This window comes from Rhinopithecus roxellana, chromosome 2, assembly GCF_007565055.1.
Source record: "Rhinopithecus roxellana isolate Shanxi Qingling chromosome 2, ASM756505v1, whole genome shotgun sequence".
NCBI classification, from domain to species: Eukaryota; Metazoa; Chordata; class Mammalia; order Primates; family Cercopithecidae; genus Rhinopithecus; species Rhinopithecus roxellana.
Window position 1 is genome coordinate 190,871,038 of NC_044550.1, and position 14,429 is coordinate 190,885,466.

Sequence of the window (14,429 nt, forward strand, 5' to 3'; positions counted from 1 at the left end):
TCCTTATAACCCAGTGAGATTCATAGGACAGATGTGATGAACTCATTAAACTTGTGCGAAAATGGAGACGCAGAGAGGTTCAGTGATTTGGGTAAGATAGTGAAGCTAAAGCATGAAGTGCTGAGGTTCAAACCAGCCCTTCAGGTCTACTGCCTTTCTCATTATGTCTTGCTATCTACCCACCTTGTAGTCAATGATCGTCTGATGGATTCTCTATCCTTAATATTCTTAATTTTCTATATTTATGTGTCTTACTCAAAACATTTGCAGAACTTTATTTTTCTTTCATATATTTTAACGATAGCAAGTTATGGTCTATGAGACTTATTGTACAGACTTTGTCTGGTTCATCTAATTTTTCCCAGTCCTATTTATTCTAGGTAGCATTTTCTGTCACTGCTGACTCATCCCTTCCTGTTTTAAAGCCATAGACTGGCACCTTCTTTGAATGTATGAATAACATTGCACAATACTAATGTTAGCACATGTAGAAGACTCTGAATTGAAAATTTCTTGAGCTCTTTCGTCTTTGTCAAATGATAAGGGGAGGCAAAAACATTAGCACTTTAACCTCCAAATACCTATTTACCTTTTAGGAATCTATTACTCTTTAGCCTTTTAATTATATAATATTGTTTTAAAGTGATTATGAAATTAATAGAAATAGCCACGTCTTCCATGTGCCATGCACTGCTAAGTCTTTTCCATGTATCTTACCATTTAAACCTCCGAACCTTTCTATGAGACAAGATATATTACCTCCTGTGTTACAGAAGAGGAAGCAGCTCAAATTTTCTGGGGAAGATTGAGTAACTTGTCCAGGTTGGAATAATGATTTTAATTAAGCTATCCTCTGTCAGTTCTTTGTTTGCCATTTGGGCAATTTATATACTTGTAGAGAGTCTTTAATTTGTTACAGTACACTTGAATAGTGCAAATTTTCTTTTATATCTCATTTGATAATCATATATCTATTGAGTAATCAAAGCTCATTGATCTCTGGAAGTGTTAAATATTGCAGAAGACAGTCTAATTGTTAAATGTGATAGCAATGATAATAAAAAATTAGAATATTGATTTTGGTCCTTTATCAGAGGTAATTTTGTTTGAATAACATGTCATTATTCTTTCTACCTCCTTATGTAGAGATTGTTTGTGGAAGTTTTTCTTTCCACCTGATTATCAAGTCCTGAAAGTTTCTGAAATTGCACAGCCTGGGAGACCGAGACAGATCCTTGCTTTTGAATTACGAATGAATATTATTGCAGATGCTACAATTGATTTGCTGTTTACCAAAAATAGGGTAATTATTATAATAATATAGTAGAAAATAGTATTTAAAATTTTAACATTATTTTTCAGAGTTTTTTCCTGGAGACTAGTCCCATACTTGGATTAGTTTATATGCGCTGTTTTCCCTTCAAATAATTATATGTATTTTACTTTCATCATAATTTTATTAAATGTCAAATAATGGGAAGAAATTAATAGTAATAGACTTTCATGCTATATTCTGGCTCATTTTCTCCTTTATATCTGGCTAAATTGTTTTAGTATATTTTTGGTAAAAATTTGAACTTTTGTTCTTAGGAACTTTTATTTTTATTTATTTTTATTTTTTAAAATTTTTTTTTAATATACTTTAAGTTCTAGGGTACATGTGCATAACGTGCAGGTTTATTACATATGTATACTTGTGCCATGTTGGTGTGCTGCACCCATCAACTCGTCAGCACCCATCAATTCGTCATTTATATCAGGTATAACTCCCAGTGCAATCCCTCCCCCCTCCCCCCTCCCCATGATAGGCCCCGGTGTGTGATGCTCCCCTTCCCGAGTCCAAGTGATCTCATTGTTCAGTTCCCACCTATGAGTGAGAACATGCGGTGTTTGGTTTTCTGTTCTTGTGATAGTTTGCTAAGAATGATGGTTTCCAGCTGCATCCATGTCCCTACAAAGGACGCAAACTCATCCTTTTTTATGGCTGCATAGTATTCCATGGTGTATATGTGCCACATTTTCTTAATCCAGTCTGTCACAGATGGACATTTGGGTTGATTCCAAGTCTTTGCTATTGTGAATAGTGCCGCAATAAACATACGTGTGCATGTGTCTTTGTAGTAGAATAATTTATAATCCTTTGGGTATATACCCAGTAGTGGGATGGCTGGGTCATATGTACATCTAGTTCTAGATCCTTGAGGAATTGCCATACTGTTTTCCATAATGGTTGAACTAGTTTACAATCCCACCAACAGTGTAAAAGTGTTCCTATTTCTCCACATCCTCTCCAACACTTGTTGTTTCCTGACTTTTTAATGATTGCCATTCTAACTGGTGTGAGATGGTATCTCATTGTGGTTTTGATTTGCATTTCTCTGATGGCCAGTGGTGAGCATTTTTTCATGTGTCTGTTGGCTGTATGAGTCTTCTTTTGAGAAATGTCTGTTCATATCCTTTGCCCACTTTTTGATGGGGTTGTTTGTTTTTTTCTTGTAAATTTGTTTGAGTTCTTTGTAGATTCTGGATATTAGCCCTTTGTCAGATGAGTAGATTGCAAAAATTTTCTCCCATTCTGTAGGTTGCCTGTTCACCCTGATGGTAATTTCTTTTGCTGTGCAGAAGCTCTTTAGTTTAATTAGATCTCATTTGTCAATTTGGGCTTTTGCTGCCTTTGCTTTTGGTGTTTTAGACATGAAGTCCTTGCCCATGCCTATGTCCTGAATGGTATTACCTAGGTTTTCTTTTAGGGTTTTTATGGTATTAGGTCTAACATTTAAGTCTCTAATCCATCTTGAATTAATCTTCGTATAAGGAGTAAGGAAAGGATCCAGTTTCAGCTTCTACTTATGGCTAGCCAATTTTCCCAGCACCATTTATTAAATAGGGAATCCTTTCCCCATTTCTTATTTCTCTCAGGTTTGTCAAAGATCAGATGGCTGTAGATGTGTGGTATTATTTCTGAGGACTCTGTTCTGTTCCATTGGTCTATATCTCTGTTTTGGTACCAGCACCATGCTGTTTTGGTTACTGTAGCCTTGTGGTATAGTTTGAAGTCAGGTAGCGTGACGCCTCCAGCTTTGTCCTTTTGACTTAGGATTGTCTTGGCAATGCGGGCTCTTTTTTGGTTCCATATGAACTTTAAAGCAGTTTTCTCCAATTCTGTGAAGAAACTCATTGGTAGCTTGATGGGGATGGCATTGAATCTATAAATTACCTTGGGCAGTATGGCCATTTTCACAATATTGATTCTTCCTATCCATGAGCGTGGTATGTTCTTCCATTTGTTTGTGTCCTCTTTGATTTCACTGAGCAGTGGTTTGTAGTTCTCCTTGAAGAGGTCCTTTACATCCCTTGTAAGTTGGATTCCTAGGTATTTTATTCTCTTTGAAGCAATTGTGAATGGAAGTTCATTCATGATTTGGCTCTCTGTTTGTCTGTTACTGGTGTATAAGAATGCTTGTGATTTTTGCACATTAATTGTGTATCCTGAGACTTTGCCGAAGTTGCTTATCAGCTTAAGGAGATTTTCGGCTGAGACAATGGGGTTTTCTAAATATACAATCATGTCATCTGCAAACAGGGACAATTTGACTTCTTCTTTTCCTAACTGAATACCCTTGATTTCTTTCTCTTGCCTGATTGCCCTAGCCAGAACTTCCAACACTGTGTTGAATAGGAGTGGTGAGAGAGGGCATCCCTGTCTTGTGCCAGTTTTCAAAGGGAATTTTTCCAGTTTTTGCCCATTCAGTATGATATTGGCTGTGGGTTTGTCATAAATAGCTCTTATTATTTTGAGATACGTTCCATCAATACCGAATTTATTGAGCGTTTTTAGCATGAAGGGCTGTTGAATTTTGTCAAAAGCCTTTTCAACATCTATTGAGATAATCATGTGATTCTTGTCTTTGGTTCTGTTTATATGCTGGATTACATTTATTGATTTGCAAATGTTGAACCAGCCTTGCATCCCAGGGATGAAGCCCACTTAATCATGGTGGATAAGCTTTTTGATGTGCTGCTGAATCCGATTTGCCAGTATTTTATTGAGGATATTTGCATCGATGTTCATCAGGGATATTGGTCTAAAATTCTCTTTTTTTGTTGTGTCTCTGCCAGGCTTTAGTATCAGGATGATGTTGGCCTCATAAAATGAGTTAGGGAGGATTCCCTCTTTTTGTATTGATTGGAATAGTTTCAGAAGGAATGGTACCAGCTCCTCCTTGTACCTCTGGTAGAATTCAGCTGTGAATCCATCTGGTCCTGGACTTTTTTTGGTTGGTAGGCTATTAATTATTGCCTCAATTTCAGAGCCTGCTATTGGTCTATTCAGGGATTCAACTTCTTCCTGGTTTAGTCTTGGAAGAGTGTAAGTGTCCAGGAAATTATCCATTTCTTCTAGATTTTCTAGTTGATTTGCATAGAGGTGTTTATAGTATTCTCTGATGGTCGTTTGTATTTCTGTGGGGTCAGTGGTGATATCCCCTTTATCATTTTTTATTGCATCTATTTGATTCCTCTCTCTTTTCTTCTTTATTAGTCTTGCTAGCGGTCTGTCAATTTTGTTGATCTTTTCAAAAAACCAACTCCTGGATTCATTGATTTTTTGGAGGGTTTTTTGTGTCTCTATCTCCTTCAGTTCTGCTCTGATCTTAGTTATTTCTTGCCTTCTGCTAGCTTTTGAATGTGTTTGCTCTTGCCTCTCTAGTTCTTTTAATTGTGATGTTAGAGTGTCAATTTTAGATCTTTCCTGCTTTCTCTTGTGGGCATTTAGTGCTATAAATTTCCCTCTACACACTGCTTTAAATGTGTCCCAGAGATTCTGGTATGTTGTATGTTTGTTCTCATTAGTTTCAAAGAACATCTTTATTTCTGCTTTCATTTCGTTATGTACCCCGTAGTCATTCAGGAGCAGGTTGTTCAGTTTCCATGTAGTTGAGCGGTTTTGATTGAGTTTCCTAGTCCTGAGTTCTAGTTTGATTGCACTGTGGTCTGAGAGACAGTTTGTTATAATTTCTGTTCTTTTACATTTGCTGAGGAGTGCTTTACTTCCAATTATGTGGTCAATTTTGGAATAAGTGTGATGTGGTGCTGAGAAGAATGTATATTCTGTTGATTTGGGGTGGAGAGTTCTATAGATGTCTATTAGGTCCACTTGGTGCAGAGATGAGTTCAATCCTGGGTATCCTTGTTAACTTTCTGTCTCATTGATCTGTCTAATGTTGACAGTGGAGTGTTGAAGTCTCCCATTATTATTGTATGGGAGTCTAAGTCTCTTTGTAAGTCTCTAAGGACTTGCTTTATGAATCTGGGTGCTCCTGTATTGGGTGCATATATATTTAGGATAGTTAGCTCTTCCTGTTGAATTGATCCCTTTACCATTATGTAATGGCCTTCTTTGTCTCTTATGATCTCTGATGGTTTAAAGTCTGTTTTATCAGAGACTAGTATTGCAACCCCTGCTTTTTTTTGTTCTCCATTTGCTTGGTAGATCTTCCTCCATCCCTTTATTTTGAGCCTATGTATGTCTCTGCATGTGAGATGGGTCTCCTGAATACAGCAGACTGATGGGTCTTGACTCTTTATCCAGTTTGCCAGTCTGTGTCTTTTAATTTGAGCATTTAGTCCATTTACATTTAAGGTTATTATTGTTATGTGTGAACTTGATCCTGCCATTATGATATTAACTGGTTATTTTGCTCGTTAGTTGATGCAGTTTCTTCCTAGCCTCGATGGTCTTTACATTTTGGCATGTTTTTGCAATGGCTGGTACTGGTTGTTCCTTTCCATGTTTAGGGCTTCCTTCAGGGTCTCTTGTAAGGCAGGCCTGGTGGTGACAAAATCTCTAAGCATTTGCTTATCTGTAAAGGATTTTATTTCTCCTTCACTTATGAAACTTAGTTTGGCTGGATATGAAATTCTAGGTTTAAAATTCTTTTCTTTAAGAATGTTGAATATTGGCCCCTACTCTCTTCTGGCTTGTAGAGTTTCTGCCGAGAGATCTGCTGTTAGTCTGATGGGCTTCCCTTTGTGGGTAACCCGACCTTTCTCTCTGGCTGCCCTTAAGATTTTTTCCTTCATTTCAACTTTGGTGAATCTGGCAATTATGTGTCTTGGAGTTGCTCTTCTGGAGGAGTATCTTTGTGGCGTTCTCTGTATTTCCTGAATTTGAATGTTGGCCTGTCCTACTAGGTTGGGGAAGTTCTCCTGGATGATATCCTGAAGAGTGTTTTCCAACTTGGTTCCATTTTCCCCCTCACTTTCAGGCACCCCAGTCAGACGTGGATTTGGTCTTTTTCCATAATCCCATACTTCTTGCAGGCTTTGTTCATTTCTTTTTCTTCTTTTTTCTTTTGGTTTCTCTTCTCGCTTCATTTCATTCATTTGATCCTCAATCGCTGATACTCTTTCTTCCAGTTGATCGAGTCGGTTACTGAAGCTTGTGCATTTGTCACGTATTTCTCGTGTCATGGTTTTCATCTCTGTCATTTCGTTTATGACCTTCTCTGCATTAATTAGTCTAGCTGTCAATTCTTCCACTCTTTTTTTCAAGATTTTTAGTTTCTTTGCGCTGGGTACGTAATTCCTCCTTTAGCTCTGAGAAGTTTGATGGACTGAAGCCTTCTTCTGTCATCTCGTCAAAGTCATTCTCTGACCAGCTTTGATCCGTTGCTGGCGATGGGCTGCGCTCCTTTGCAGGGGAGATGCGCTCTTATTTTTTGAATTTCCAGCTTTTCTGCCCTGCTTTTTCCCCATCTTTGTGGTTTTATCTGCCTCTGGTCTTTGATGATGGTGACGTACTGATGGGGTTTTGGTATAGGTGTCCTTCCTGTTTGATAGTTTTCCTTGTAACAGTCAGGACCCTCAGCTGTAGGTCTGTTGGAGATTGCTTGAGGTCCACTCCAGACCCTGTTTGCCTGGGTATCAGCAGCAGAGGTTGCAGAAGATAGAATATTGCTGAACAGCGAGTGTACCTGTCTGATTCTTACTTTGGAAGCTTCCTCTCAGGGGTGTACTCCACCCTGTGAGGTGTGGGGTGTCAGACTGCCCCTAGTGGGGGATGTCTCCCAGTTAGGCTACTCAGGGGTCAGGGACCCACTTGAGCAGGCAGTCTGTCCCTTCTCAGATCTCAACCTCGGTGTTGGGAGATCCACTGCTCTCTTCAAAGCTGTCAGACAGAGTCGTTTGCGTCTGCAGAGGTTCCTGCTGCTTTTGTTGTTGATGTTGTTAACTGTGCGCTGTCCCCGGAGGTGGAGTCTACAGAGACAGGCAGGTTTCCTTGAGCTGCTGTGAGCTCCACCCAGTTCGAGCTTCCCTGCGCTTTTTTTACCTACTTAAGCCTCAGCAATGGCGGGCGCCCCTTCCCCAGCCTCGCTGCTGCCTTGCGGTTAGATTGCAGAGTGCTGTGTTAGCAATGAGGGAGGCTCCGTGGACGTGGGACCCTCCCGGCCAGGTGTGGGATATATTCTCCTGGTGTGCCTGTTTGCTTAAAGCGCAGTATTGGGGTGGGAGTTACCCGATTTTCCAGGTGTTGTGTGTCTCAGTTCCCCTGGCTAGGAAAAGGGATTCCCTTCCCCCTTGCACTTCCCAGGTGAGGCGATGCCTCGCCCTGCTTCAGCTCTCGCTGGTCAGGCTGCAGCAGGTGAGCAGCACCAATTGTCCAGCACTCCCTAGTGAGATGACCCCAGTACCTCAGTTGAAAAATGCAGAAATCACCGGTCTTCTGTGTCGCTCACGCTGGGAGTTGGAGACTGGAGCTGTTCCTATTTGGCCATCTTGCTCCGCCCCCGGAACTTTTAATACTTATTTAACATCATCAATAATTTTTTCTGTGGTAATAATTGAAAAGTAAAGATGGGAGAATAATTATAATTAATGTTTTATATGAATTAATTTTTTCTTTTGATAGGAAACAAATGCTGTACACGTAAATGTAGGAGCTGGCTCATATTTAGAAATTAATATTCCAATGACAGTTGAAGAAAATGGTAAGCTGCAAGTGTTACTTTTCTTTTTTAAATAATTAGAGAAATAATTACAAATAATAAAGTTTTTTAATCATTTTAGACTAACATTAATAAGGTTTTCTCGGTTTTTTATTACATTTTGATGTGCCTATAATTATTCAAGGGAAATATTATGTAATTGAGCATTTAGAGAGAAGGGAAACATTTTCTAATCAAATTCAGTCTTATAACTATATGCTTTTATTATAACCTATACATTTCTTTTGTAGGACTGAGCATAATTTACTTAATGCATAGTTTTCCAGTTAGACTGTTGCATTATGAGAGCAGGTGCTGTTTTTTTTTCTTTAGTGTATTCTCAGTGCTGAACCCTGTACCTGACATTTGGGCACTAATTGATTGGGTGACTACAAGGCTTGGTTTTAGGTTATATTATTAGTAGATTTTGTCAGGGAGTAAGCTGGGTACTTCGAGTGGCATAACTTTAATAAATCAGAACATTTCACGTTAAAAGTATTAAAAGAGTGCCCTCACAGCTTTAGTTTCATTTGAGTTTAGATGATCTAAGTTCATCATGCACTTGAAATATGGGCACTGACACAGTTAATAACATGAATAAGTACTTTTTGTTAAATTTATCAAATTGTTATAACTTCATTTTGCCTTCTTATTTCCATTTTCTTAATACATTTGTAATTGAGAGCAGTTAAGATGAAATTCTGCTTTATTTTCTTTCTTGAGGGTAAAGAGTAGCAACTTATCCACATTTAAAATCAATCATCATTAGTGTTTCTGTTTCTAAGTATAATTCATTTTTGTGTAATTCTTGGCTCTTGTTTCTTGGTTCTGTCACTTATTTTTGTGCTGTAAGAGGAAAGCAGGCAGAGGGTTGTCTATGTTCATTAGTTTATGTAAAGTGGTAGCATTCAGGCCTGCCTGCTTAGATAATCAATTGAAAAAGTGACTGTGAATGGCATAATGTATATTTCTCCCATAACTTTGAGGCTATTTTAGTGAATAACTAACCCTTATCTAGTATTAAAAAAGCAGTCTTACTAAGGTTTGAAGGAGATGCTTGAGATTCTGTAGAAGTGCTAATTCAGAGTGTGCAGTTGGAAAGAAACATCTTTTAGAAAAGCCTTACTTACAGGTGTATGATGGGGTGTAAAGGCAGTTGAGAGTTGTACACAATTGATAATGTGCTTCTGCCTTTTCACAACTGATGATACACATAGGAAATTGTATTTTTACTGTTTTATGCAGTAGTATACAAAATACTGGTACACTGGAGTAAAGGAATCACCTGATGACCGAGGAGTCAATATCTTGAGCATATCTGTTGTAAATCTGTGGCAAGTACCACAGCATACTTGTTGTGGAACTCTTGAGTTAAGGGTCTAAGGAAAGCCCAGTCAGGTTTTGGATATAGAGGTTAGGTGACTTTTAAGATGACTGGCAAAGGGAAAATGGACCTAGGTGTCAGGCAAGAACAATATATAACAAATTAATTTAAAACTTTTTAGAGATTCAGGTATTAAAAAAAGAAAGAAGAAAAAGCCCAGAGCAGAATGCAGGATGCATGTGGAACTAGCTGTATAATAGTGACCACAGAAGTTGTGTTCATAGGAAGAAATTTCTTTAAGAAAGGAAATACAATACTCTAAACCATTCAGTTTTTGTTGAGAACGGGCTATATTGCTGAGAAACTGTCATTACATGAGGGGAATAGCTGTTATTTAGTAACTGTCATTATATAAGGAGTAGTTGAAAATGGTGAAAATTTGTACCCTTGAGTCAGTGGAAGAAGAAAAGGAGTTGTGTTCTGTAACTGAAAACTACTGTTTAAAGAATAGACTTGTAGTTTTGCAAACTACAAAGGAAAGCAAAATCAGAATAGATATATGAAGTTGGAACTTTGTTCCTTTAGAGCAGCCCATATGAGAAGGATCACCTATTAAGTTAGCAAGCTCCCTGTCACTGAGGTGTGTTTAAATAGTGACTAACTACCATTTTTCAAGGATTCCTTCTTTGGGTGGTGGTAGAAGTTGGTTCCAGTCCAAAGATGTTTCATTTTGTAATTGTTTTCCTGGTTCTTAATTTTTATGTTTTTATTGTTAGGTTACACTCCTGCTATTAAAGGACAACTCTTACATGTGGATGCCACTACCAGCATGCAATATCGGACCCTTTTAGAAGCAGAAATGTTAGCAGTGAGTCTGTAGTACATGATGATATGCATACTTATATGAAAAGCAGTTGATTTTAATTTTCTTGTATAAAGTTTAATTAACCAGGAAATCATCAAATGGTCCATCTTCTAGTTCAAGAACAGCTAGATGCTCTTGACTCTGTCCTAGGGAAGAGGAGTGGATTCCCAGTGCTATGGACTCCTGTTGACATCTCTCTGTTGCTCTGCTTCTAGTATGAGGGAGGTGAATAAAAGGCAATGATACATACATTTTTGGCCTGAAAAATATGCGAAGTTGTTAGAATATTGTTTTTAAAGTACATTATGTGGCTGGACTAAATCTATTCTAAGTTCTAAGTAAGATAATTCTTTAATATATGTTTTCTAGCCCCACTGGATTTCTTTCCCAGGGCTTAAATAATGTAATTTATTGTGCCTTTTACTTGATAAAAGGTAAAAGGAAGAAAATCTTGTTGATACCCTGGATTGTTTCATATCAGAAAGAGAAACAATATGTAAATGCCCATGATTAAAATTGCTGATCGGGGACTCATTAATCAAGCAGATTTTTATTATTATTACTATCAGGGACAACAACACTAACAAAAGCCACTATGTAAAATGGTTAATATTCAGAGATTCTTTCATATAAGATGGTGCCACAAGGTTCTTAATTACTTGACTTAAACATTTTACATATGACATATGTAAATTATGAGAAAAATTCTGCAATTAACAGGAATATGTAAAATACCATAAATGTATCTTAAACTGGCATATTCAGTATTTTAATGAATTCTTCATCTATTATTGCTGATAAATAGTGCTGTGTGACAATGCTTTCCTAGGTAGGCAGCTTTTGCCTTTGCAGAAATGCCAAACTAGGCAGGGTGCAGTGACTCATACCTGTAATCCCAGCACTTTGGGAAGCTGAGGCAGGTGGATCACTTGAGTTCAGGAGTTGGAGACCAGCCTGGCCAATATGGCGAAACCCTGCCTCTACTAAAAATACAAAAATTAGCCAGGTGTGATGGCATGTATGCCTGTAATTCCAGCTACTTGGGAGGCTGAGGCACAAGAATATTGCTTGAACCCAGGAGGTGGAGGTTGCAGTGAGCCGAGATTGTGCCACTGCACTCCAGCTTGGGCAATAGAGTGAGACTGTCTCAAAAAAAAAAAAAAAAAAAGAAATGCCAAGCTGCAGAAATACTGATACTACTTTCTGTGACAGTAAGCATCACACTCTATCTTCCTTCACACTGAACCTGTCACTTAACAGATGAGGCTTAAGAAGACATTAGAATGTCGGTTGTTACCCTATTGGTTTATCTGGAGTGCAGTATCAACACTGTGTGGCCTGATTTGTTGTTTTGAAAGTTTTTTGACCACATCTTGGCTTAATATTTCAAGGAGCTAGATGTAGCCATGGATATTGGCCACAGCAATATTAAAGTCTCAAAGGGACCTTCTGTTCAGCTCAGTAGGAAAATAAGTTTTAATTACTCACTAGTGTGTGTGACTTCATTTCTGATGCTGTTTACACAGTGTCACATTTTAAGCTCTAATACTTTTACCTAACATTTGTTTTGCAGTTCCACATCAATGCCAGCTACCCCCGAATTTGGAACATGCCACAGACATGGCAGTGTGAATTAGAGGTTTATAAAGCCACCTACCACTTCATCTTTGCACAGAAAAACTTCTTTACAGGTAATTTTCTAATAGATATAAATACAGTGAGATTTATCACCGTGAACTTGTTTACATTTGATAAGTTTCACTTTTAAATTACATAGGGAATGATGACATGATTCATATTTTCTTACTTTAACGTTTCCTTTTGGGCTGAAAATATCAAAGAGAGAATTTAAATACAGACATTTTGCATTCTTTTCTAACCTAAACAAGGAAAATATAAACCCCAAATTGAGCTTAGAAGGAAATGAAAGAACTCAATTTAGGCTGGGCCTTTGTATCAGTCTAGTTAGGGGGTAGGATGGGGATGATGAATCAATTTCTCTGTCTTCCCAAATTAGGCATCAGCATGGCTTCATTATTTTGTTTTAATAATTATAATACACAATAGTATACACAAATAGCTAAATGTTATTTTTATACTTGGAGCCCTTATTTAATCTTTTCTGTTGGCATGGATAATTGAGTTGGTGCTATCACTAGTTGGAAGAAACATTCCTTCATTTCTTGCAGAATGTTTTGATAGCTGTGCATATTTTGTGACTATAAGAACACATATTGTTGGTCTATGAATAGCATAAATATTACTACATTAAAATAAGGGGCATTTATTGAGTCTTCCTCTAAAAAGTTTAGCCCCATAGAGTTGGTCTGATTTGCCAGGGTCAGTGGCTATTCCACAGAAACCTAATCTTTCCTTGACTGCTTGCTACATTTATCCATCCATCCATCCATCCATCCATCCATCCATCCATCCATCCATCCATCCATTTGTGCAACAGTCGTTTTATACAAGCATCTAGTCGATGCTGAGTACTATTAGATATTTGGAGGTGTAGTGGTGTTTAAGGTATACATAGGTAGTCCTCTCCTGACAATACTACTGTATAATGTTGTATAAATGACTTCACTGTTTAAGCTTCAGATTCCTTGTTTGTGAAATAGGGATAACAATTTCTACCCTAATTTTGCTATTACTAAAGTTTTGACCTTTTAAAATGCCTCTTACTGCAATATGTTCAATCATAAGTCTTTTATATTTCTTTTCTGGTTTCACTGGGAGCCTTGGGGACTAGATAGACTGCTTCTGCTTTCCTGGAGTTACGTATTTCTCCAAGGCTTGAACCAGTGTCCCATTAGTAGAAATTTTGACAGAGTCCCTGGCAAGTTAAGCTTTTGCTAGTGAAGCAGAGCATTGGATGAGCACTTCTCAGTTCAAATTTATGAAAAAAATTGCAGCTAAAACCTATGGTATGTATTATGTGCCTGACTTTGTCCTAAGCAGTTTGCACATACTAAATTATTGAATCCTCACAATAACTCTCAGGGATCAATATTATTATTATTTTCCTTACTTTATAGATGAGGAAATGAGTTATAGAGAGGTAAAACATTATGTCCAGGGTCACACTTGGTTGGGCTCAAGAATCTGTTATATTACTTATCTCTTTGACTAGCTTTTTCCTTCTCATTTAAGATTTGTGTTTTTTAACTTTACTAATCTTTTAAAATAGATACCTATCATCAAGTATTTACTCCTTCACATTGCTTTTCTTCCAGACATTTCCCATCTTTAGATTCTTGCAGTGCTAAGAATAGCTGCAGTAGAAGTATAAATTCTTCATGATTGAAAAATATTATTTTATAGTAGCACTTTCATTTACACTATTGTATTAGTTACACTGAAACAGCTAAGTACACATTTCCTAAATTGCAACTGATTTTCCTTAAATTGTTTTCTTTCTCTAACTCTAATTTTTATGCTTTCTCTATTGAAATTCACTCTTTTGGTTATTTATTTTTTTATAAAATTTATTTGGAGAAATTTTTAAAGACATAGATACAAAAGTAAACAATCACCATTTTACAGATTTAACAACTGTAACAGTTGGTCATATTACTTCTATTGTTTTTAAAAGATATAGCATAACAAATAACTGTAGAGTCCTTTTTAAACTTATTCTCTAAAAAGGATGACTACCAGAGAATAATATTAGTTTCGTATTGTAGTGAACCTACTCGGTCATAGTGTTTGGATTGCTTTCCCTATTGTCGGAATTCTATAGAAAAGAAATTATCTCTCTGATGTGAGGGAATGCCTAATATTCCTCAACAGCCACTTATTAGTACCACTTATTCTCATACCACTTATTAGTAAGATAAAATTGTTCTTAAGAGATATCAGTGTGGGACAAAGATAGCTTTATGATAAATATAATATAGAGCCTCAGAAATGAAAGCTATAAAACAAAAGCAGAAACTGAAGCCTCTTCTGGGAATAATGAAAATAACTTAGATTTACTCTGATAAGGAGGAGAAGAAAATAATATACTGGCATTGCAAAGCTGTAATACCAGTTGATTGATGTTTTATAGGGTGTTTGCCTAACAACTTAATGATAAAGTGAATTGTTGGTGGGTTTTTTTCAGAGTAATATTTAGCTTGTCATAACTTTTTAATTCATCACACAAATGAGTAAGGCAGTCAACAGGAAAGTGCTTCCTTTTTCTAATCAGATTATTTGATAAGACCGTCTGGTAATGAGAAACAGATTTTGATTTAATAACTGCATATTATAA

At 37.1% G+C, this 14,429-nt stretch overlaps 1 protein-coding gene across 8 annotated transcripts in view; it reads left to right on the forward strand.

The window, feature by feature from the left end:
- KIAA1109 (KIAA1109 ortholog) overlaps positions 1-14,429 on the forward strand; it is a 225,219-nt gene that overhangs the window by 41,552 nt on the left and 169,238 nt on the right. For all 8 annotated transcript variants that reach the window (XM_030925315.1, XM_030925337.1, XM_030925343.1 and 5 more), the window contains exons 12-15: positions 1,147-1,303; positions 7,910-7,988; positions 10,086-10,177; positions 11,748-11,865. In XM_030925315.1, coding sequence (XP_030781175.1) covers positions 1,147-1,303; positions 7,910-7,988; positions 10,086-10,177; positions 11,748-11,865 — 446 coding nt within the window. The remainder of the gene's footprint in view (positions 1-1,146; positions 1,304-7,909; positions 7,989-10,085; positions 10,178-11,747; positions 11,866-14,429) is intronic.